The 27,160-nt window shown below is 37.4% G+C and overlaps 1 protein-coding gene across 5 annotated transcripts in view; it reads right to left on the bottom strand.

The window, feature by feature from the left end:
- INPP4B (inositol polyphosphate-4-phosphatase type II B) overlaps positions 1-27,160 on the bottom strand; it is an 880,599-nt gene that overhangs the window by 93,100 nt on the left and 760,339 nt on the right. For all 5 annotated transcript variants that reach the window (XM_082610957.1, XM_082610958.1, XM_082610956.1 and 2 more), the window contains one exon: positions 10,928-11,087. In XM_082610957.1, the coding sequence (XP_082467083.1) occupies positions 10,928-11,087 (160 nt within the window). The remainder of the gene's footprint in view (positions 1-10,927; positions 11,088-27,160) is intronic.

Genomic DNA, 27,160 nt, shown 5'->3' with positions numbered 1-27,160 from the left:
CTGTCCACTCACCAGCACTTATTTCTTATGCTCTTCCTTCTCTCCTATTTCTGAGGATGACTATTTGTTCTACAGCTGAGACCAGATCCTCTATCCGTACACCGGGTCTCACCCCCTCTTCACTACTGAAGAGTATCACTCAAGCAATTCTCTCCCCTGCCTCTAACATCATCAATATTTCCTTTGTTACTGGATCATTCCCATTAGCACACACATCTCCCCATCTTTAAAAAATAACCCTCTATTGACCCTACTTCATGCTATAGCTTCCACCCTATTTCCTCTGCTTCCTTTCACAGTGAAAGTCCTCAAAGAGTTGTCCATACATGCTGTCTCCAGTTCCTTTTCTTCCTTTTCCTCTTCACTGGGGCTTTAATCCCTATCTATTCTAGTAAAGCTACTCTCATCAATGTCACCAGTGACTTCCACGCTGCTAAAGCAGTCACTTCTCAGTCGTCATTTCACTTGACCTACCAGCAGCATTGGGCATGTTCATCACACCTTCATGGAACACTTTCTAACCCTGGATTTCAGGATATCATGCTTGGTGGTCACTCCTAAACCAGTGGCCACTCCTTATCCAGCTTTGATGCTGGCTCCTCACTTGTTAACATTGAGCTGTCCCCATTTGTAATCTGTAGGTCATTTCCCTTTTCTCTGAACACTCAATTCTTTGCTGACATTATTCGGTTTCATGGCTTTAAGTACCATCTATATGGTGGCAATTCCCAAATTTAGATCATTTATCTAAACGTCTCTCCTGAATTTCAGATTTTTTTAATCTAACTGCATACTTGATATTTCCATGTAAACTTAACATGTTCAAAGTGAACATGTTTCTGTTCCTGACCACAAAACTTGTTCTATCCAGAGTCCTCCCCAACCAGTCCACGGCCACCCATCCTTCCAGTTGCACAGGCCAAAAATTGTCCAGTGATTCTGGACTCCTCCCTTTTTTCTCAATCTCCCATCCAAACCATCAGAAAACTCTGTTGGCACCACCTTCAAAGCAAGTACAGAGCCCAGCTACCTTTCATCATCTCCACTGTGCTTTCTTATTAGTCCAGGCCACCATCATGTCTCACCTAGAGAATTATGTTCTAGGATTGGATTCTATTGGATTCTAACTATTGGATTCTAACTGGTCTATACCTGATTCTACTCTTTCCATCTACAGTCTAATCTCAACATAACAGCCTGGATGTTAAAATCTAAGTCAAATCAGTTTAATCCTCTGCTCAAAACCCTCCAATTAGCTCTTGATTTTCTCAGAGTAATAGCCAAAGTCAATACAAAGACCCTGCATAATCCTTCCCCCAACAAGTTACCTCTAAATTCATCTTCTACTCTCTCCTCTTCACCTTCTCTGTTCAAACCAAACCAGCTTCTTTGATGTTTCCTGATCATGGAAGGCATACTTATGCCTTAAGGTTTTTGCATTAGTTGTTTTCAATGCCTCAAATATCCTTACCCCAGGTGTCCACATGGCTCACTTCCTTACCTCCTTGTGTCTTTGTTCAAACATCAACTTCTCAGTGAAGCTTGTACTGACTACAAAACTTCAACAATATTCCAAAACCTTTTTACTTCGCTCTATATTTTTCTACAGCATTTGCCACTGTTAACATATTAGGTGATGTCCTTATTTCTTATGTTACTTTTTTATGTCGAGAGACGTAAATAGAATACAAACTTCAGGATGTCAGGTGTTTTGTATGTTTTGTTCTTTATTGTATCCCAGTGTCTAGAATAGTGCCTGTATAGTAGATGCTCAACTAAAATATGTTGAATGACTGAAAGGAAAGAAAAAAAATCACTTTAAAAATAATGTGACATCTTTATTATCGTAAAACTTCAGGACTGGAAGAGACCTTAAAAATTTGCAGATGATCTGTATTTTACCAACAAAGAAAGTGAGGTGCAGAGAATTTAGTCAATGTGCCAAAGGTCATGCAGCCAAATTAGTAAACTGTGGACTTGCCAAGTATCTTGGCTCTGGGTTAAGTATTGTTTTGTTACATCATAATTCACGGCACAATTTTTAAGGGAAACATTAATTTTCTGATAAGACTAAATGTTCAACAATGTCATAGGGTACAATTATTATTGGAATTCTAAGTTTATAATAAAAATCTCTGTGTCATCTTTTATTTTTTACCAAGTTTTAATTTTAACTTGTAAGTGTATTTTAAAAATTGTCTCACCTGCTGACCTGTGAGTTTAAAAAAGCCTCATTCATTGATGTTTCTTTCCCAATGGAATTCTAAACATTCATGTGTAGAAATTTATGGACTCCAGGAATATTAAGGAATGTTTAGTGCAAGTTCCGAGGATATAATGATTTTCAAGCATGTATGCATAAATATGCACGTACACTGAAGATAGTCAATAATACCAAGAAAACCTAAGCATTTCTTGTCTGGTAGCAGTTATGGATCAAGGTGACTACGCGTTGGACTCTACTTGCCAAGAATCATGTTAGGCTCTGGAGATTCAAGACCAAATCAAAAATACTTGGCACATTTTCTCACAGAGCCAAGACTAGTAGGGGCAATAACATTTAAAACAGCATTACCAATAAATCAGAGATACAGAGGCTGCAAACTAGTGGCCCATGAACAGCTTCATTTGGCCCTCAAATGTATTTTATTTGGCCTTCCTCACATTGCAATAATTTTAAAAAATCTATTATCAACCTTTAAAAAATTGGGATATTTTATATAAAAATTCAGAGTCACTTGAAAAATCAGAAGATGTGGTAAATAACTTTAGGTCCAGATCCCCCCATGGGAATGATTGGCTAGAGCTGTAGTGGTGGCCCTCTTTGTAGGGACATTTACTTCCTAGTTTGCTCCAGTGTCCATCAATTTCACCTGACTCATTCATGTTAACCTGCACGATGACTGTGGGCCTTTGTACTTACAACCCTTGTAGAAAGCATGATTCCATCATGTGCAGAATCCAGTGAAAAATAAAATTGTGAGACTTTTGTTCAAAAAGCAGTAAACTAGCTTTTTTTCTTTCTTCCTCAGTGGTATCTCTCTCGGCCTGTCATGGCGATTTCTATTTACTCTTTCATGTCATAGTCCTTTGGGTGTGGGGATGCTTGTGTGCAGAGCTTCAAAGGCACCCAGACTGACCCTGACTCTCCAGCACTCATGCCCAGGTCCCTTAGTAGGTGAGGGTGGGAATGGGAGATGGTCACTGGACTGGGACAAGGATGGGGAAGCTAGGCAGGCACTGGAGAACCAGGGAGACAGAACTGGAGATGAACCGAGTCTCCAAGTCCCAGGCATAGCCTTCTTTGCCCATTATTTATTTACAACACAAAGCTAACACTATTAAAAAAGGTAAGATGGTGACCATAGAGCATTAAACCCAGAGCAAAGGGTCCTGCTGACTGAGGAATTCTGTGTACTTGCAAGTGGTCCCCCACTTGTAACACCATCCCTGGTCTGAAAGATCAGAAAAGGTGCCCCAGAAGATGTGAAGACTGAGCCTGTGGACAGTAGAGGTGGGCAAACCTTTGAAAGCCTGGCATTGAAAAGCACAAGGTGAGCTCTCCAAAGAGTCCAGTGTGGCTGGATCAGGAAGGCTGAGGTAGGGTGACATGAAGAAGATGGCAAAGCACTTGAAGAGGCAAGTGGGAGTCTGGGAATTTAGGGCCTTGTAAGATAAGGAGAAAACATAACCAACAAGTGAAGCACTAGCTATGACTACCTGGGAAATCATTCATCAAGATATTAAGAGCAAACATAAAGGCAAGTAAACACACATGCAAAACTGCTCTTAAAATTTAAGCATTCCTTGTCCAACAGTTATTCTGCAGACCCAGTTCTTTTTGACTAATTCAATCAGGGATCACTCTGCCTGGAAGGCAGGCAGGGATGGAAAGCTTAGCAAAGTGCATGTCACAGAAATGCAAGTGCAGTCAGTTTTAAATATTAAGGTGACTATTTCCTCTCTTTTCCCTCATTTGGTCTCCAAGATGCATTTGATTTTCATCCCTTGGTGCTTCCTACTCCTCAGCTGAGGGCACTCTCCACACCCCAAGGCTCTGTATTAGGGATTGTGCTCATTTTTTCCTATTCTTTCTCTTTTCATTTTATCCAGTTTCATCTATCTATCTGCTGAAGATTCCCAAATGGATACTTCCTCTTCCACTTTCTTTATCTTGTAGATGCTGTCTTTGGAAAAATCTCTGTGTATCTCCTTTCAAATACAAGTTGCTCACCCACCAGACTGCAAGAATACGACAATGACTGAGTGTATTTCTAGATACAGTGCCTGGCACAGAATAGATGCTCAAATAATATCTGTCAATTGAATGAAAGGGTCTTCCTCTTTGTCTTCCAACTAACATCTATTTGGTATGTCTCTTCCATAAGGCTTAATGCCATGAACTGTTTTAGATATATTTAGATATAATTGTGTCAACTGATTAATTGTTCTATTCATTAATTATTTCAGGTGTATTAGGAAGATAGCTACTCTGGCCAACCAAAGATAAAGATAGGAAAAAAGATTTGCTAAAAAATGTGATTTGCTAAAACTTTGGATTTGTCCCTATTTGGAGTATGGGGGGGAATTTTTCAGACGACTGATCTTTGGCATTCACTAGTCATGGATAATTGGTGATAAATTACTGATAAATTCTTGGTAGTTACCAGACAATTGTGTTAACTGGAGGCAGGCAGCAATAAAGTAAAAGATGTGGGGGGAAAATAAATTCTCAGATCCCAAGGCATGTGCCTGCAAGTTAGAAGAAAATTATGAATTGGGGAAGAACGTGACAATCAAGGAACATGAAACTAACCAGTTGTACATGAACTAATTCTGTGATCTCCAGGGAGGTTTATCTCCTTTGTATGAGGCAGTGATGACTTGAAGCCAGCAATGGGCTCATTTGGGAAAATTATGGCACAGGAACTTCATCTCATTTTTTTTTTTTTTTTTTTTTCTTTTTGCGGTATGCGGGCCTCTCACTGTTGTGGCCTCTCCCGTTGCGGAGCACAGGCTCCGGATGCGCAGGCCCAGCGGCCATGGCTCACGGGCCCAGCCGCTCCGCGGCATATGGGATCCTCCCAGACCGGGGCATGAACCCGTATCCCCTGCATCGGCAGGCGGACTCTCAACCACTGCGCCACCAGGGAGGCCCTCATCTCATTTTTGATAGGGCTTACAGCTAGGGTAGATTAGAAAAACATATTCAATGACATAGGGTATTTGGCCCTTCACAGGGCACTTCATGACACCTGTGTGAAAAACAGAGACATACAGGCCATGCAATAACACAAATGGGTCAATACATAGCTGGATTAACAAACATCCCCAAAGAGTAGTGATTAACAAGTGTATTTCAATACATACAATTCTTTTTAGTAATATGCCTCAAGGATATATATTTATCTCTGTTTTCCCATCATTTTTATCTGTTACTTCTGCGAGTGGACAGGAAATGTTTCCAAGATGTGAATAAAATAAACCTGAGTAGGGCAGTAGATATGATGGATAAAAGAAACAGGTATTTATTAGCATGTACTCAAAAGTGTACTATATTACTGTTGTGGGTTTAGACACCAATCTCTTCAGGAGAATTGAGATAGACCGTGTCTTAGTCTCCTTGTGCTCCTAATATTTCACTCTAGCACAGAGTGGTGCTTAAATATTACTTGAATTTTGAGAAGCCTGAAGGATAGGTCCAATTTAGCATGGTTTATGGATTTCAATGAAGTTAATAGTAAGATACTATTGTCAAAATAGCAAATGTAAACTTAGATATCAATAATAGAATAGTATCTAAAAGTAGAGAAGTGGTCCTCCTGTGTTACTCTGCACTTGATGCTAAACCTTTGAAAAATGACCAAAACAGTGGCAATTCAAAAAATAACACGATGGTTGCTTTCAGATATGTTAGGCTATAATGTGCAAAAAGGAAAGTAAATTTGTTCCATTTGTTGCAAATGATTAGATCTGGGCTAGAGGGTAAAATTAAAGAAAACATATTTAGATCAACATCTGGAGTATGCCATTTTAGGACATAAAAAACGGTTTTCTATCAGTGGAGATGTGTATCACAGGCTAGGGGAAAATTGGCAGATACTACAGATAAGCATCTTAACATAATTTAGGAGGTTTAATTACATAATCCTTAAGGGCACATCAAAATCTAAGATTCTAAATTCACTGGTTTTATCGTTGAGTCCTCAATTTATTATGAAATTGAAAGCATGTGGTACTACACATACAGAAGATGCTTATAAGTATGTTTAAGTGTACAAAAAATAAAAGGACAATCTTGTTTATTAAGAAAATATATGAATATATATAAGCCATGGGAGTTTGGAACAGTTAATCTATTATTTGTGCTCAGAACAGTAGAGAAAGTTTTACTTCTCTCAGCACTAATTGTAGTAAGTCCAAAATTTATGAAGTAAGATATACTGCCAAATCCTGGATCTAAAACAAACAAAAATACCTTCAAAACTACAGGTTTAAAACATTATTAAATTGATACAGTATAAAAAGAAAAATCTGAAACTTGAAAAGAGAAATATCTGCAGGTTATAGAGGAACATAAAAAAGTGGATAAATGTAGCAACAATTCAGAAGACCATCTGTTTAACCAACAAAGAAACACCAATTATAATGTAAAAATAAAATGATGGTAAAGAAAGAAAAACTGACTGTCTAAAGGTTAATTATGAGATTTCAAAATGTATACCAGGGCTTCCCTGGTGACGCAGTGGTTGAGAATCCACTGCCAACGCAGGGGACACGGGTTCGAGCCCTGGTCCGGGAAGATCCCACATGCCGTGGAGCAACTAAGCCCGTGCACCACAGTTACTGAGCCTGTGCTCTAGAGCCCATGAGCCACAACTACTGAGCCTGTGTGCCACAACTACTGAAGCCCGTGCACCTAGAGCCCATGCCCTGCAACAAGAGAAGCCACTACAATGAGAAGCCCACACACTGCAACGAAGAGTAGCCCCCGCTCGCTGCAACTAGAGAAAGCCTGCGCGCAGCAGCAGAGACCCAATGCAGCAAAAAATTAATTAATTAATTAATTAATTAAAATTTAAAAAATGTATCCCAATATAAAACACAATAGTCAAAAGCACATGAACAAAATTTGACTGAATCCACTGATTAATTGATCAAAATTAGTGTATTGACTAAAATTGATTAAAAATATCTGCAGAACTTAATTATAAGGAAAGACTAATCAAATGTGAGGAAAATAATCACTAATAAATGATGTGACAACAAATCCCTATCAGTATTTAGCACCTTATATAGAACAATGAACTCTAGATGACTCAAATCACTCACTGAGTCAATTTATTAATTAACTATAAAAGGAAAAGAATGTAATGATTTTCCACCCCAGCTATGGGCTGGGGATAAATTTGGTGCTATTGAAGAAATGGATTTAATTACCAAAATAATTTTTTGAAATATAGTATTAAGTTATATAATGTTAAGTCAAAAATAATCAGAAATTACAATATGATTTTTTCACCCCAAATGGCATGAAATCAGTGAAAATATTTAAGGCTGGGAAGTTAAAAGAATGTTTACAGGTACTGCTGGTAAGAGTACCTATTGTTACAAAGAACCATCAGAATGTCCCTACCCACCCAAATGTTGGTTTCTAAATGCTATTCTCCAGTAAAAGAAACCAGGGTTCCTTGGAAAATAGCTGAACCTAGAGTTGGGGCAAATACAGATCAGACTAGAGTAAGTCCCTCATGATACCAGAGAATAAGGGAGTGAATAAAAAAGTAAGAAAGTAAGTAAGAAAGTATGTAGCCTGTAGCAGGAGAAGCTGTCAAAAGGCCACTGAGAGCTCCCAAAGCTAACTCTAGCACAACTGGAGCCCCAAATAAACAATAACACTATTGGTTTATAAACCAAAGAATAAAATTATTCACAAGTCCACACTGATATAAACAAGTAATTGTATAAATAACTACATTGGAGAGAAGGGGTAACTTTTCCTTACAAGATAATTCCACTTGTAGCAATCTAACTTAGGGGACAATTTCTGAGATGTAGTTAAAGATTTACATATTCAAAGATGTTTACATGTCAATTGCAGCATTATTATAATAATTAAATATCTAAAATAATGGTTTCTGCTCTGATGAATTAGTTTATAGTCATTATAATGTCATTACTTCCAGAGAATATTTATCAGGAAATACTCATAATGACATGCAGGATATCAAGAAGTACATCTGTATTTATATTGTGCACTCCAGTTTGGTTACTCTGTATGTGTGTGTGTGTATGTGTGTGTGTGTGTGTGTGTATAAACACAAGATATGTTCAAATGTCTGATGGAAATAAAATAAAAATCATATGCAATCCTATTTGTTTTCCTTCTCAAATTTTTAAAATTAATATTTCTATTAAAATTTTAAAATACAGGTAAATTGAGGCACATATCATTAGTGAATGTATAACTCAAATATCTTTGTCTGAAATAGTGTGGGGGGAGTAGTATAGGTAACTACGTGACTTTAGGTTGTTTGCTTTATATTAGTTTAGAAAGCCACTATGTATTAATTTCTTTACTGCATTGTTTTATGGGTAGAAGCTGAAAGTGATTTTTCCCTAACTTAAGAGGAAGATTAAAATAAGAATAATAACCATTCTTATTATTTAATAAAAACTTTTTATTAAATAACTGACTGAGCTAATCAATCCCACTCCAAATATGCAGTAACATCCATAATATATTTTAAGTATATTTGAGCACACATTCATTTGTAAGATGTCTATTTATCTTTGTTAAGCATCCTCTTTTAGGTACCACTATCCTTGCCAAAACATGCATACTATACACAATCGTCTAACACACAAAATGTTAACAAAAGATTTAACTTAGAATTATTTGATAATACTATATTGAATAATTTTCAGACCAAAGTATAGATTTTACTTTGCACATTTAAATAGTGTCTTGTCTCCTAAAAATGTTTCTAACACAAAAAAGAACGGATGAAATAAACATGGATAATAAAATAGAAATAATAAAATCAGTTACAGGGCACTGTGTTGTAATTTGACTCTAACCATCTACAAAGCTGATCAAGTTGTGAATTCTACTTTGGGAGCAAATTCCACCTGATTTTAGACTATATCCAAACAATGCTTTACATTCAAATGAAGGTGATTCGTCTAATTTTACAGATGATTTATCTACCAAATGTTTTTACTTTTAAACTGGAAACTTTGATCGCACAGATACAATCTTCTGATAAAATATAAGATATGAATAAATGCATAATTTCAAATACTTTGGAACTCCATTGTCATCAATGAGAAGTTTTGGGGAACATGAAAACAAAAAGATGTGGCAAAATTCAGTATCCCTTAATCTCTTAATCTTACTCGCTAAAAATTATTATGCCTTGAACATCCATCAATGGACAAAACAAGTCACTAATATGGATTCTGCTTCTTTACCTCATTTTCCAGAGCACAGCACCGTGTCAGGCTCATCACTGATGGTCAATAAATATTCAGTTAAAGAACATTGAAGTAGACTAGTTCCTTTTGACATAAGTTATGACAGGCTTTCATTTTGATTCATGTAAAGTTATGGACCTGGACTAGTTTCATTAATAAAACTGATATTATTTTTAAAACATTATAGAAAATCAGAAAAAAAACTGATATTATTTTTTTAATCCCCATATACAGTTAGATCAAGTGGAACATAAAGAACACCAGTGTAACTTTCCACCTACATAAACGTACTCTAGAGGATTAGGACCATCTACAGTAAGCGAACTTTAGAAAGCCATTGTTTACAAAAGTGATTTGGAAATGGTTCTACTGTTAATCAGGTGATGAAAGATTGATGTTTCCCGTAATTAAACTCCTGATGAAAATGTGAGTAATGAAAAATCAGGAAAACAAATTGAGAAAACAAATTTAATTTGATAAGCATCCATATTTTATTATGACTCATTTTCCTTAAGGAAAAGGAAAAGCAGATTTTGGAAGAAGAGGGTAGGGCAACACTTTTTCTTTCCAAACACTTAAGCACCTAGCTGGGACCACTCTAAGACCAGTTCTTACTATCATAGAGAAATGCAGGTATCTGTCTTAGTTTTTGTTGTCAAAATTAATTAAATTAATGAAAAATTTTAACAAAAGAAGCCATTTATAGGGATGCAACTGTAGTGAAAATTTTATCATGTTTGCTAGTCAATAAGCCATACATTTGAAAGTATCCCTCTCTCTATATACATATGTGTGTGTGTGTGTGTGTGCATATGTGTGTGTGTGTCTATCTACAGAGACATAGACACCCACATGTGTATGCATATGTATGCATCTGTGTGTGTGTGTACATATACATATATCCATGAAAATCTAGACCCTGTGAAAATATGTCTTTGGAATAACACACCAAAACATTCTTCTTATACAGAATTAAAACTTCTTATATGTCTTTGAAATAATTCACAAAATCACTCCTCAGAATAGGGCAAGGAACATTTTTATCATACTGACTTCTTTTCAGGAGCCATTTTGAGATACTGTGTCCTGAGATCCCTCAAAGTTTCTAAGCGTTTTCAGATGCTTGTTTTTCTTCCTAATACAATTTTGGAGGAATGTGTAAAAGTAGATTAAACTATGTCAGACTCTTTAAAAGAAAACATTGTTCTCCTTTCAAGAAGGCTTTTATGAAGCAAAAACAAAACAAAAACGAGCATTGCAAGCAGTTCTGAAGACACAACTGAGATGCAATTTGATAAATAGCCTTCCATCACCCCAGCCAGAGCAGTGGAAAAGCACTCTATCAGCACTTTCATCTAAGGCACTGTTGACTCCTCTTTTTCGGTCTCATTGTATCTTGGCTTCCTCATTTTGGTTACTCATCAATGACCAGAAAAAAATGATTCCTTACCGTGTGGATGAGTTATGACGGAGTCCCCTAGAGAATGGCCCTTTTCTCCATCTTTGTCGCTGCCATCATCTCCTTCACCGCTGCCGTCTCTTTCAATCAGTTTATCCACCATAGCAATAATGCAGTTCAGGCTCTTGCCCACGTGGGCCCACACCCTATCCTGAAAAGAGCATGAGTATCACTACACATTTTTATTGCAAAACCGAGATCAGGCAAAATCAGATGAATCCACCTGAGAGCAGCAGGTAGAGGAACAAATCAAAAGGATGCAGACTGAGCAGCTCTAATACTCCCATTAATTTGGCCAAATTATGGATAGACAAGAAATCTACTTTCTCCTAATAAAGAATAATTTAAGTGTTGTGAATCTTTTTATTTAGTCCATTATTTTCCCTCTGTCATAAAGCAATGATGAACTACCGTATGGCATGAATCCATAACTGAGCACCAATTATGACATTTTACTCTGGAGATGTCTATTTTCTTTATCAATACTTAGTAAGAAAGCAGAGATACACTAATATTTTTAAAGAATGACCGCCACTTGCACTCAAACTTCTTATTTTTCTTTTTATTGTGATAATATATACATAATGGCAAAGTTGACCATTTTAACCTTTTTTTTTTTTTTTTTTTTTTTTTTTTTTTGCGGCATGCGGGGCTCTCACTGTTGTGACCTCTCCCATTGCAGAGCACAGGCTCCGGATGCGCAGGCTCAGAGGCCATGGCTCACGGGCCCAGCTGCTCCGCGGCATGTGGGATCCTCCTGGACCGGGACACGAACCCGTGTCCCCTGCATCGGCAGGTGGACTCTCAACCACTGCGCCACCAGGGAAGCCCCATTTTAACCATTTTTAAGGGTACAGTTCAGCGGCATTAAGTACATTCACACTGTTGTGCAGCCATCACCACCATCCATCTCCAGGAATTTTTCATCTTCCCAAACTGAAATTTTGTACCGTGTAAACATGAACTTCCCATTCTTCCTTCTCCCCATCCCTGGCAACCACCATTCTACTTTCTGTCTCTAAGGATTTGACTGTTCTAGATATTAGAAGTTCTTAAACTGTGATCTTCAGATCACTTCTAACAGAATGACTTAGAGAATTAAAATGCAGATCCCTGGGTGCAACAAGTCAGTCAGAACAGTTTGGGATTAACATATACACACTACTATATATAAAATAAATAATCAACAAGGACCTACTGTATAGCACAGGGAACTCTATTCAATATTCTCTAATAACCTATATGGGAAAAGAATCTGAAAAAGAACAGATACATGTATATGTATAACTGAATCACTTTGCTGTACACCTGAAGCTAACACAACATTGTAAATCAACTAGACTCCAATATAAAATAAAAATTAAATTAAAAAAAAAGAACCACTGGGAACTCTAAATTGAAATTTCGAGAAGCTCTTCAGGTGCTTCTGACCACACTAAGTATGAGAATTTCTACTCAATATTATATGCTTCATCTACATAATAAGTCACTTTGGCTGATGTAAGCCTAAGAAGCAGCCCCTACCACTAGGGAGCCTCTCGGTCACTGGTCACTAATCTTCCTAAGTTCTGATTCGCAACCATTTCTGTCAAGGGCAACACATAACACACTGAATTTTTTGTCATAAAAATTTCTATGTTTAAGAATAAAAATTTTAATATAGTTATCATTGTGGCAGCCAATCATTCCTGGCTTCTCTTCTTGCTTCTCTTTCCACATCATTCAGATGGAGGCACTGACACCCTATCTGTGATGTTAATTTTATGAATCCATCTGACTGGGTCACAGGATACCCAGATATTTGGCCAAACGTTATTTACTTACTGCTGTGTCTGTGAGAGCATTTCCAGATAAAATTAGTATTTGAATTGGTGGACTCAGTAAAGCGTTTTGCCCCCTTCCCCCAAATGAGGGTGGGCATCATCTAATCCACTGACAGCCAGAATAGAACAAAAAGGTAGAGGAAAGAGAAATTTAACCCTTTCTGCTTAATTGTTTGATCTGGGACATCCATCTTCTGCCCTCGATGCTCTTGATTCTCAGGCTTTTAAGCCCGGACTGGAATCTACACCATTGGCTCCCCTGGTTCTCAGGACCTCAGATTCAGACTGAACTACACCTTCAGCTTTCCTGGGTCTCTAGCTTGCAGATGGCAGATCGTGGGACTTCTCAGTCTCCAAAATTGTGAGTTAATTCCTTATAATAAATCTTAATAAAACTCTTCATATAAATGTATATATATATAAATATATACTTATGTACATATATATAAATAATTTTCTATTGGTTCTGTTTTTCTGGAGAACCCTCTCTAATGCATCACCGCATATGAACCAAATGGAGTCTTAGTGCTTTTCCTGCATCTTGCCATAAAGGAATCTTTCAGTAGGTGTTTTCTCTGTAACAGAGCTATTTCAGGCATTTAGAATAGCGCTTAGTGCAAAGATAATATGCAATTATACTACTTTCTTAGAGGTTTATTTTTTTTTTTTACTGAAATGTATTTTTTAGCCAAATTAATTTTGTTAGTTTATAAACATATAAACTACTTTTGGGTAGGAGTAATCTAGGAAGAAAGAACTACATTTGAATTTAGATTATGTGATGGTTGTCTTGTAAAGACTGAGTTAAGTTGAATAATTCAACCACATTAAACCAAATATGGGCGTGTACAGATATGCATACTAAAGCTGAGGGGGAAAGAGGGTTTAGTAGAAAAACAGCACATCCAAAGTTAGAAAAGGTAAGTTTGAGGTCCACCTATGTGACATGCTACCTATGATACCTTGGGAAAACCACCTCATTTCTGGGGACCTACAGTGGGTTCACCTACAGTTTAGAATGATGATTCTTGCCCTGCTTACCTCACCATGCTACAGTGAGAGCCAAATGACATGGTAGCTATGAAAGTGCTTGGTAAAATTATTGCAGTTTGGCAAAATCACATCCTACTCTTGCTGGCTTTCCTAAATGAATCAAGCTTGCTTTTTATAACCCTGTAATCTTGAGTATAAAGTATGCTATTTATCACAAGTAATCATAACAATTTTTCCCTAAAGGAAGATCTCCTTTCCGCCAAAGAATTAAAAGCACATTTCCCCTGCTATTAATTAAAGCAATCATATCCATAAATTACATCATTCTCTGCCTATTGTCTGAGAAAATGAGGTAGAAACCTCTGACACCTATAAAGCTCATTACTTCCAGGAGGAAATGCTGGAGAATGGCAAGCAAGCTGAGGACGGGACATCACTTATTGGAATTTGGTAAGGAGCTTATATTCCAGACCATATAACCAAACTAACTGGCTCCCATTCTGAATATGCCTTAATCACCACCATCACCTGCATGTTTTAGGCTCCTAAATTGAAAAATGAAGCAACTCTCTAGCTAATACTGGGAATAAACTCTACTACTGAGGGGAAAAAGGGGAGAAGTTTTATCTTAATATTCCAGATTAGCTTTGTATAGGAGATAGGTTTTCAACTCTCTTCCTGTTGCCCACATTGAAAGGAACTTATTTTAATCAAAGACGAGTAGTATTGCATGCTGTATTTCTTGTGTAACGGCATATAAGGGATGGATCAACTGCTCTTAATCACATCTTTTTTTTTTTTTTTTTTTTTTTGCAGTACACGGGCCTCTCACAGCTGTGGCCTCTCCCGCTGTGGAGCACAGGCTCCAGACATGCAGGCTCAGCGGCCATGGCTCACGGGCCCAGCAGCTCTGCGGCACATGGGATCCTCCCAGACCGGCGCATGAATCCGTGTCCCCTGAATCGGTAGGCAGACTCTCAACCACTGTGCCACCAGGGAAGCCCCTTAATCACATCTTTGAAGAGTGTGAACATAAGGGTATATAAGAAGATGATTTTACATTCTACTCCTATACATTGTTCTTCTTCCTTCATAGATACCTCGGGTTACAGGATTCCACTGGGAGAAAAAGTAACCTTTGCAGTCAGTAGATGGATCTTTATTGGCATGAGGAACAAAGTCAAGCATGTTCACTGACCAAAACCAACAATCATATAGTAAAGGGTTATGTGGTAAATGGTAGCAAAACATTTAAGTCATGAAAATGCTTGGAGGACACATGAGCTGGGAGTATGTTTGTTGGGGGTGAGAAATAGAGCAGATTCTCGTGCAACACCAATACATGATTCATGCATAATCAAATACTCTATTGGAGGCACACACAGCAGCAGACCCCAAGCAGACCCATTCTGTTCTTTATCTTTTGGAGATCAGATCCTGCCCAGCTAGTGGTGAGAGAACACTGAGCTTTGCCAGACACTGCTTCCTTCTCTTTTATGGCATCAACAAAGTCAAGTCACTGATTTACTTTTCTGTCTCTCACATTAGACTACGACTTTTTTGAGAGCTGTGTCCTCACTACACTGCAGAAGGCCTAGAAGAAAGGCAGAGAGAGAGACAAAGAGGGAGCAAAGGATGGAGGAGGAGAGAGAGGACTCCAACCCAAAGGCAGATTGAGGGTTGCTATTTATATTCAACTGGTATATGAACATTAGCTAACTTAACTCTCAAAAACCATCACATAAGGTCAATATTATTAACTTAGTTTTTAGAGATGAGGAAACTTCAGGTAAGAGATGTTGAATAACATTCAATATTAAAATGGTAGATTAGAAATTCCATTTTGATTCCAAAGACTAGATTCTTCCCCTATAGTTTCCCACAGCATTCTGGTACCCAGTAGGAATTGCTCTTCATGAAATTACTAGAACTTTGGGGACAAGCCAGACAGAGGAAGCCTGGGGAGAGGGAGCCCAGGAAGGGCCAGGTATAGGTGTGTGTCACCTCACAGGAGTAAGATTAGGTTTTGGTTATCTGAGATTTGAAAACGAGCCCAATGGCAAATTCTGAACTAAGAGATTACTCTAGAAAAAGGACAGGCTGGTCCCATGTACCCTTAAGTCTGAAAACAACAGTATCATGTAATCACGGATGGAGCAATCACTTGGCTAATGGATCAGTCAGCTTGGGTCAAAGGACATAAGTGGCCAGTACTAATAGAGGACAGTGTTAGCATCAAGGCCCCAGATCCATTCATCAGCCTGGGATATAAAACAGGGAGTGCATTACAGGGAGGAAAGGTGATACTTCACTTTGTAGGAGATAATTATGAATTATTATTAATTCCAAGCAAGATAATTACTTTGGAGTTAGGATGCTAAAAATGGGTAGGCAAAGATTCTTGAAGATGTACCTTGAATATCTGACTTCTATCCTAAACAAGCCACTTTCTATAGTGTCTCTGTGAAAACATATGCACAGAGGAAAATAACCAGCAAAATTCCATTCTCATTCTGATGATTTTTTATTCATGAGGTCAGTGCATTTAGGAGATTCTTTTTGTTTAGATAGCTGGTATGGTTGGAACCTACTCAACTTTCTTCCCTACTAAAATCATGAGAGGAAAGGCTGCTTAGGGGGGAGAAGACAATCAAAGCATAAGAATGTGGCTGCACTACATGGTGCATCCAACCCCTCCCCTTTTCAGGCCAGGGAAGAATGATCAGTCTCCAGATTCTGTTTAACCCCTCAGCCACATGAAAGGTTTAGAAACAAAAACAAAACAACAACCAAATAAAACAACACAAAAACAACCTATCAGAAAAGAAGATTGCTGGGCTGTCCCCCTGCTCCCCCCACCCCCCAAATAGCAGTCATTAGCCTGCTATTGAAGGAAGTAATGGAAAATTGGTGGGTTAAAGTTTAACCTTTATTAAATGGAGCTTAATGTTGTCCTTGATCTTAATACAACCCAAATTCTTGAAGGTGAAGTCGCTGTCAACTTTGGCTCAGCAATGAGGGCAAAAGTCAGTGGGGGAATGAGCAGCAATATTTATTCCATTCTGAGTCAGGTGCTGATCTTGGTTCTTATTTATTTCTGGGTTAGGACCTAAGCTAACATGCAGGTCAAACCCAGTGGCAGTAGATGCACACATTTGATGGATGTAGCCAGGAGTAGCCAGGGGGCCATTACACCTGCCAGAGTGAGCCATGAGGGCAGGGAATATGGTGCTTACTCAGCATGTCACACATTTATGACCTTGGTGGCATCAAGAGACATCCGGACTGCTTTGGATCAGCAGTTAACTTTAAAAAAAAAAAAAAAAAGTTCAGCAATGCTTAGCTGATCAACTTTTCTAGGGACAACTTTTGATCAGCAAGAATGTAAAGGCTCAACCAGAGCTGATAGGAGGGCCCTGTTGTATCTTTATCTCCATGCACAATTTGTCACTTGTCATTACCAATTTCTGAACACTTTGATTAGAACCAGTTAGGAAATTAACAAGGCCAATCTCATCTTTAAAAAGAAGGTTCAGTCTGTCTTTGAGTTGATTGAGGGCAATCTGCGCTATACTGGCCTGGTTCCTCCACACTGCAAACCTTTGCTGTTTCCATAGCTTGATAGCTCTGCTCTCTGAATCCTAGCCTTACCCAGACTTTTAGGTGAAAGGAGTTGTACATAAAATACTTTATGGTACAAATTGGCACACATATGGCCCAAGCTGCATAATACACACATACCTGCACACACACACATATAAACATACACATACATCATGTCCACTAAAAATAGCCAGATATGTGGCATCCATAATTCAGTGAGATTCCCCAACCTTTGCTTCTTATTGATCCTGCTGCTTCATTTCACCCACCTACTCATGTAAAAATCCCTGACCTTGGCTTCCCAATGAACACACTGCTGGCCTCACCCTGAAATTCAGCACCTAGTTACACGAGTGGACTCAGATGGTCAGCCACTGTTTCTCCAGCCGTGACCTCTCCACAGTCCCTGGTTTGGATCTTGCCCAGACCTATACGATTAGCTCTCACATGATCAGGTCTACACTTTGTCTTCACTGATCATCAGGCTCATGCCATCTCTCCTCTGATCAAAAGCAGGCTTAGGACTGCAGCAAGTATTCACTCTTCTCTCAGCCTAGAGGCACCTCTGTCGTTGGGTCGACCTAGATAATTCTACATATTTCTCTTTAGTCTTCAAAATGAAAGCTTCATCCAGGTCAGTCTCCTTGCTGTCCTAGAAATATGCTGCTGATTAGCTCAACATATATTTTCTGGGCATCTGCTACCTGCCTGCTGAGTGCTAAACATCAAAGTTATGAAGAAAACCTTGGAGGAACTAATATTTCTAACTTGACATATATACTGCTTTTTAGGGTTCAAGTGCCTTCTCCCTTACCTTCCATCAATCCAAATTCTCACCCTTTCAAGTCTCACCATTTCCAAGAACTATTCATGCTACTCTCTCTTTGCTTAACTTTTATTTTCTTTCTAATAGACAGTGGGCTCTATGAGGGAAATGCCTATTATTTATTAATCCTTTTATCCTCAGGTCATAGTACTTACCAGGTGATAGTAAATAAAAGAATGAATAAAGGAATGAAGGAAGGAAGGAAGGAAGAAAAATAAAGGAAGGAAGAAATGGTTTTTTCATCTTCTTCAACCTTCACATAACTTCTCTCTTAATCCTTTTGACATTGTTAATGTGTATCACATAACCACCTCTGCTCTGGGAATACCTTTCAATAGCATCTCTGCTTGTTTTATGAGTGCTGGCCATTCACTTGAATTAGATGATATGGCTGTTGAGGTCAGGATCCATTTTTTATGCTTAATTTGTTTTCCCCCAAGTACCTATAGCACTGCTTCACATTATTGATGCTTAATTAACATTTGTTGGTTGACTTAATAGCCTGCTACTTAGGAGTAAAAATAAATTAAGATACAACTATAAGAAGTATTAGCACATGTATCTTCAAATTGAAGTTAGAATTAAGCTCATATTCTGAATGGTTGAGTTCACCCTAATATGTGTCACATCAAGCTAAAGCTTTCAATTCAGTGAAAATATGAAATAAAGCTTTTGTTTAATAATAAATAAAAATAAATCACTGATTGACTAAAGCTTTTAATTTTAAATTGGTAATTGTGTGTCAGCCACACACCATCAAATAGTCATACAACTGGTTGAATTATATGACGTTAATGAGCATGCTGCATGCAACCAATTTCCAGGATTGATTTTTTTTTTCACTGAATGTACCCTGATATAGCAAGACAATAGTCTGCCTGTATAGACCTCGATAATTCTTTTAACTATTCATTAAATTTGGTGTATTCAAAAATTTCTACTTAGAAATATCTCACTATTCACATCAGAATGTATTAAAGTTTAAGGGCACTTGATTTAAATGTAATCATAAATTTCTAAAGTGTGTGTATGCAAGTTTGCATAATCATTATATACAGGTATATCAAACTATCTGACACTGAACCAGGCATTGTAACAATCAGCAAAGTATCCAAGGGAGATGATGTGATCCATTATAAAACCACAGGAAAATCACCATTTCATGAATAAGAAGAAAATATCTCTGTTAAAAACACTAATTTGAGTTGGAAGATGAATTGCTGATTCAGCAAATACATCCGTTCACTTATTTGAATTCTGAAAAATATATTGAACTGGTATGTATAAAACACTGTATTAGGTGCCATAAAACAGGGGGCTGAAGGTGAATGTATTAATTGCATGTGGGAAAATCTAGAAATTGGTAGGATTTCATGAATACGCATGCCCATAAAGGTCTCCTTTGGCGTTTCTTCTCTTTATCTATTAAAAAAAATTTTTTTAACATCTTTATTGGAATAGAACATTTGTACATTTTGACAGTCGTGAACTCTGCCTAATCACCTTCTGTGGACTTTAATATCAGATAAGTATTCGGAGCACATTTCTCCTGGGTGAAATGGACTGGAGGAGGTCAGGAGGGTTTCCCATCCATCAGGAAAACAAATGCCAGAACACTTACCATTGCCATACAGAGAACAACTGGCCTAATTCTCCCTGGCCTTTCTGATGGGGAGAATGGATGCTTTCAATGTCCCCTCGTCATAGCAAGATTAACAAAACCAGGCAACCCTATTAGGCGTGACGTAGGAAGAAAAAAGAAAGAGCTGGGACAAGGGGAAAATAGTTGCTTCCAATTCATATTTGCCGGTAAACATCTGAAATTATTTCTGTGTAACCAGGCCCTTTGTAATCGGCACATGAATAATCAAATAAAATGAAAATCACCACCACTGGGTTTCTGGAAGCTGCTGGAAGCCTTAACTCCTCATGTGCTTAACCTTGGTCATGTCTGATGATGTTCTGTGTCCATCCTGAATTTTCACCACTTTCTATGTTTGAAGATAATTGTGAAGATGACTTGGAACAGTCACCTCAGAGTTGATTATGACTCTGGGAAATATCCACTAAGGAGAGAGGGGTTTAACTGAGTACTTTTGATTGGAAGAGAGAAAGAAAATCCTCCAAAAAATTCATGAATTCTAATGGAGGAAAAGGTACCTGACATGGCGCAGAGTTATATTAAATTTAATTGTTCCGTTTCCAGCCAAATAAGAAGTTAGACAAGAATAATAACTTGAGGGGAAATTTCAAAGTCATTAATTTATTCTACAGATGAACATTGGGTACCTTTTATGGGCAAGTGCTCTGGACATAAACACAAAAGTGAGCACCACACTGTCTTTGCCCTTTGGGAGTTTGTAAAGTTGATGAGCACATGGAAAAAACATATATAAACAACTGATTATAATTCAGCGTTCACGAGGCTGTGTGATCATGGGGTGCAAGAATAATGCTTTATTATACAAAATGTTTTGGAGTTGAATGCATACATATGTATATATACATACATCTCTATCTGTGTATCAATCACAGAAACTTTGGAAACAAATGGCCATATTTTAGTGGACATTTTACTGCTTCACGTAACTAAGTCGTAAGGTATTGCTTTAGAAAAGGTAAATCACAGATTAGTATCCAGTTGTCTATAAGAATTCATTATTTTTAAAAAATGAGAATGATTTATTTCCTTCTTATTAAGATCAGGTCAATGGTTTCACATAGCATAATTCTAGCCAGTCAGAGAAATGAACAGAATTGCTTTGGAATATAAATTTACATAGATACCTCTGCATTATGCAGGACCTTAACTATTTTCCCTAGAGGTAAGGTCTAAGATGGAGACAGAATCTGGCAAGAGAAGTTGAGAATACAGATCACTGCTGATTGTTTGTGGAGGAGGAAACTGGCTAGATAAGTTTTGTCCTTAACAGTTAGTAATATTTTGCAGCCATGTATACTCACTGCTACCAATGTTGACAATATAAATAGCTCTATCAATACTCCTGTCAAACTGAAACATTCATATTTGTTCTACGCATCATTAGAGAAAGGTGTAGTAGAAAATGAACTGTGGGAATTTGGTAAAGAACATACCAGAAAGATGTAAGTCTTATTCCAAAATTCAATCTTTGGGAATACTGAGTTACAGGGAAACCACAATTTTTTTCAGGCTGTACAGAGACTTTATTCAAAGGATGTGTGACATAAGTATTACTGAACTTGTGCTATTGTTTCTATAAACTATGAAATTACTGAAAACGTATATGAATTAATGCGAACCATCTATTGTGCTTATGTGACATAAACACATTTTGCCATAATAGTACATAGCAAATGTTCTCTTAGCTTAAGAATGGAAACTAATTTTAAATCTGATTTACACTTACAACATGAAGAAGGAAAATTAAGTGGCTAATCTGGATGCTGAATCATTGCCTGATATACAAATGTAGTTCAACTAAAAAATGGGTTTGGGATATGGCTAAATAATAACAACAGTTTTCTTAGTCCTGCACCTTGCTGGAATGGATCAAAATATAGAAGATCAGAAGTGTATCTTTTTTCTTTAACAATTACTGAATGAGGGTAGGCAGATTTAGCCCCAAACCCGTCAGTGTAGTAATGTTGAAGTTAAATCACAGTGTTCTAGAGAACAGCATAATTACTGGAAGCCACAAAAACTGGGTCAGTTTAATACTTGGTTGGTTGACATGCCTTCACATTTTGGACAAACTAATCTTGGAATCCCAGCTGTTGGAAGCATCTGTTGTAGAGATGTAGTGACAGAAAAGCAATATGTCATCTTTACCAGCTAAAAGATGAAGAATGCGATATTAGTCTATTTCTTTGCACAGATTTGTCATAAAATCCCAATATTCCTCTGGGGTTTAATTGTTTACTAACTTTTCACGAAAATAAACCTTTAAAGCTCTCAATTATTTAATAAGTAAAATTCAGCAAATAACAGACTTTTTTTTGGTCAGTGATCATTTTAGTTTCAATCTCTTCCTTATTGACTAGATAATTATTATCCAGATTCATATGTCATCAATTTTGCCAACAAACAAGCTGAACAGAGAAAGAACCTTCTCACACTGATAGTTAGCAGAGATTCTCCTGACCGCCAAAAGAAAGGTGTTTTATAGGCATCAGCTCAGTAGAACTCAAGAGTAATTTACTAACATGAACTTACTTTCCAAATATTTATTATTAGAAGCTAAATGCAGTTGTTCAAGTTAGGTAGTTGTTAAACCTGCAGTCCCTACCAGAAATTAAATAAAACAGATTTTGTAAAATGGAACTACTTTAATCTTATGTGCAAACCTAAATCAACCTACGTGACCAGAGAATATTTTTGTATGTCACAGAAACCCAATTAAATTAATTGTTTAAAACATTGAATTATTTCAGGAAGTTGACTAGACTTGTAATCAGTGCTGAAACTTTTCTAACACTTAATTAACTAAGAAAAGTGGTACACAAAATTATGTTTCCAATTTATTTAATAGCACAGTCTCTAAAGGCATTTCTAATTAGCCTTTGGATTTACTCAACTTTTCAAAGTTAGATAAAGATTTGAAAATAATGTTAAATGGTTATGACTTTGGTGAATTTTTTAAAATAAGGGATTTCCATCTCTCAACAAAGGTATATTTGTAATAGAAAGTGGTTGCTAAGGAACGTCAATAAAAATGTTATATAACAATCAAACTTGGTTATTGTTTGCAAATAGAGTAAAATTATATTAGGAGAAGAGAGTTAGAAGTAACTTTTCTGAGTGGGAAAGATTTTCCTTGTAATTGTGATAAATTTATCAGAGCATTTATATGCTTTCTAGAAATAGTAAGTTCTGGAAGAAATTCAGAAATTGTATGAAAGGAGGTAAAGAGGAAGATGCAGATCATTATTACCCTACCCTAACCAAAAAACCCTGGGAAACTGAGAAGGCACTCCTGCATCAACTGGAAAAAAAAATCAGGCAGACTTTTTCCTACCAAGGTATTCCCAAGTGAATGACTGAAGGTGAGCCAGCATCCATGCAGACTCCTACTGGAATATTGGCCGGCCCTCACAAGCACTAGAATTTCCTATTTTTTTCAAATGTTAATATCTAAAATACAAAAAGAACTCATATAACTCAATAGCCAAAAACAAAACAAAACACATAATTAAAAAAGAGGCGGAGGAACTGAACAGACATTTTTCCAAAGAAGACACAAAAAGGTGCTCGACATCATTAATCATCAGGGAAATGCAAATCAAAACCACAATGAGAGACACCCCACACCTGTTAGAACAGCTGTCATCAAACACATAGTAGATAACAAGTGCTGGCGAGGATGTGGAGAAAAGGGAACCCATGTGCACTGTTGGTAGGAATGTAAATTGGTGCAGCCATTATGGAAAACAGTATGAGGGTTCCTCCAAAAATTAAAAATAGAACCACCTTATAATCCAGCAATCCCACTTCTGGGTATATATTGGAAAGAAATAAAATCACTGTCTCAAAGAGATATCTGCACCACCATGTTCATTGCAGCATTATTTATAATACTTAAGATATGGAAACAACCTAAGTGTGCATCAACAAATGCATGAATAAAGAAAATGTGATGTATATATATATATATATATATATATATATATATATATATATATACATATATATGTGTGTGTGTATATATATATTATTCAGCCATAAAAAAGAAGGAAATTCTGCTGTTTGCACCAACATGGATGGGTCTTGAGGGCATTATGCTAAGTGAAATAAGTCAGACAAAGAAAGACAGATACCATGATCTCACTTACACACAGAATTTAAAAAATACAAACTCATAGAAACAGAGAGTAGATCGGTTGTTGCCAGAGGTAAAGAGGGGGAGACAAAATGGGTGAAGGTGGTCAAAAGGTACAAACTTCCAGTTATGAGATAAATAAGTCCTAGGGATCTAATGTACAACATGGTGACTATAGTCAACAACACTGTACTGTATATTTGAAAGTTGCCAAGAGAATGGGTCTCAAAGTTTTCATCCTAAGAAAAGAAAATTGTAATCCTATGAGGTGATGGATGTCTAAATATATTGTGGTGATTATATATATGTATAAAATCATTTTGTTGTACACCTGACACTAATGCAGTGTTATATGTCAGTTATAGCTCAGTAAACCTGGAGAAAAATATTTCAAGCCAAGAACAAAGAAGCCATCCAGGCCCACGCACCCTCACAAGAGTAAAATCCATTTTTACACCTTCCCTGCGGTCTCAGCTGAGGAGCACACTTCTGCCCAGGACTCATCCTCCACCTGCCTGCTTGAATTGATCATCTTCTCTTCTTTGCAAGGACCTTGTTCTATCAGTAATAGCCTCTCAGTTCCTAAGCCTCTTAGGTGGCTTTTGGAGTAATAAACACAGTCAATTTCATGACCTTTAAAACAAGTAAGCAACTAACACACACACACACACACACACAACCTATGTCAGCTAAAGTGTTCCTGTCTAAAGGGTCACCTCATCTTCTTTCTCATATTGTTAACTTATATTCACATTTAAATCTCAGGAATTACTTCTGGAGATCCCATCCTGACCACCAGACTCCCACTTCATCCTGTGTATAATCCTAAATTGCACTGGCATTGCCATTGATGTCTCTAGAGCCCTGAATAGGTCATGGAGCCCTCGCAGCCATGGGGTCACCTATGTTTCCCCAGCACGCGGCACAGTGACCCAAGCAGAACAAGGTCTCAGTAACACCCACTGCACCAAATCCTTCACCACAGACCTCAACTCGCCATGTTTCCTACTCTCTCCCTCTTTTCCCATCATAAAAAGGTTCTGTATTTAAAATGCTGATCTGAAATCACGTTAGCAGAGCCAACCTTTTTCCACCTGTCTCTCTCCATCCCTATCACAACATTTTAACTATTTATTAACATATTTTTATCTACCACTAGACTCTGAGCTCTAGGACCTAATGATCTGACTTATCTTCCCTTTCGGAGCACCTGTGGATATAGAAGTTCTCAAAAGTTATCTAAAAGGAGGGAGGGAAGGAGAGGCGATTGGAGCCACAGGAGGAGGGTGAGGTGTGGGAGTGGAAGGTGTGGGAGTGAGGTGTGGGAGTGTATTTGCATAACAAAATAAGGTGAAAATTATGAAAACAAAAGATACCCAGTTCCAAAACTCTCCCTCGACTTAATAAAAAATGGCAATCATTTGTCAGAAAGTTTACTGTAGGGCTTCCCTGGTGGTGCAGTGATTAAGAGTCCACCTGCCGATGCAGGGGACACGGGTTTGTGCCCCGGTCTGGTAAGATCCCACATGCCGCGGAGCGGCTAGGCCCATGAGCCATGGCCACTGAGCCTGCGTGTCCAGAGCCTGTGCTCCTCAACGGGAGAGGCCACAACAGTGAGAGGTCCATGTACCACAAAAAAAAAAAAAAAAAAAAAAAAAAAAAGTTTACTGTATGTTTATTTAAATGAAATACAAGTTCTATATCTACCCAAACTCTTTCAAATTCGCATTCCGAATTTATGATCTACCCCATTTCCCCATTTATCTCAAGGAGTAGTGTTGATCCTCATAATAAAATTATATAATTTACATATCTTATAAAAGAAAACATACAGCAATATTATTAAAGTAATACAATGCATTGGCCTGGGCTTTTCCAGGTCATGGGGCATTATCACACAGGTAAATCATTTATCTTAGGATCACACTAAGAGCTAAACAGAACAGGTGCTGTTATTTTCACTTTACAGTTGAAAAAAATTGAACTTCAGAAAGGTTAAGAGGTATGCACGCCTTGGAGCTATGAATAAATTGAAGAAGAAGGTGACAGTAAAAGGAAGAAATATTAGATTTGCTCTTTTGAAAATGATGCAGTGGGAGAAATGCAATCTTAAGCAGCAACAACAAATACTTATTCAGCATTTACCTCATGGAGCCCAGCTCTGTCTTTCCTGTGATAGAAATTTTATCAAAAGAAAGAGCAGGTACCACTTCACAGCGCTTCAGACAGCAATTTTTTTGAGAGGCTTGAGCCTTTCAAATAATTTACTACCCAAACACTTTTAAATTTAGGGTGGCAGGAAAAGTAATCGTTAACTATTTAACATCTAATACAGCTAGCATACTACAGCATTTTCTTGGTTTAACGTATGATACAGTAAAGCGTTTCCTTCTGTGTGTGTGTGTGTGTGTGTGTGTGTGATGTGCATAGACTTCAAAAGGTTCTTGGATAATGAATATGCATTGATTCAGGAAAAACACACTGTTCCCTCTCACCCAGAGAGAGAAACCTTGATTTTCTCCTGTCTAATTCTGCCCACCTACAGTTCCTATCACCATGTTGGCTTCTTCGGTTTATGTGTCTTTACTAGTTATTTTTTCAGATGCTTTTATGTGGCCATTCTCCTGCCAATTTTAGAGTCACCTGGAGCAACATCTTTTTTTAAAAAATAATAGAACCCATGAACAAGAAGGATTTAAGAGATCTTTGTGTCCACTGCCATATAAATGTTAACACTTTTTCAAGTGTGTCCAGAACTTACACGCTGGATTGCACCAATGAAAATACTTGTTGCATCTAAGGAGTAGATTATGGATGATTATTGACTCATCTAAACAACAATTTTAATGATTGGTTTATATTATCTTGGTAATAAATAAGGAAAAGTATTGATATTATAGAGTCTTGCAACTGTGGCATCCTTGCTTTGATGACATTTCTTGGAGATATTTATTCTTTGACTGTATTATATGTATATAAAATATATATAATGTATATGTTATATATAGAAGCTATTTGATAGTAAATAGGTTTTCACGTCAAGTAAATGTGATCAGGAATAAAACTTTCATTTTATCATTTGCCCCTGAGGAGAAATGTAACCTATTTATCCACAATCTGTATTATGACTGCTCTCCAACTTGTTTTCATGAAAAGCAGAGAGTTTTTTTTAAACATTCTT

Source organism: Mesoplodon mirus, assembly GCF_964341445.2.
Source record: "Mesoplodon mirus genome assembly, chromosome: 2".
NCBI classification, from domain to species: Eukaryota; Metazoa; Chordata; class Mammalia; order Artiodactyla; family Ziphiidae; genus Mesoplodon; species Mesoplodon mirus.
This window is presented reverse-complemented; position numbering and strand designations above follow the sequence as displayed.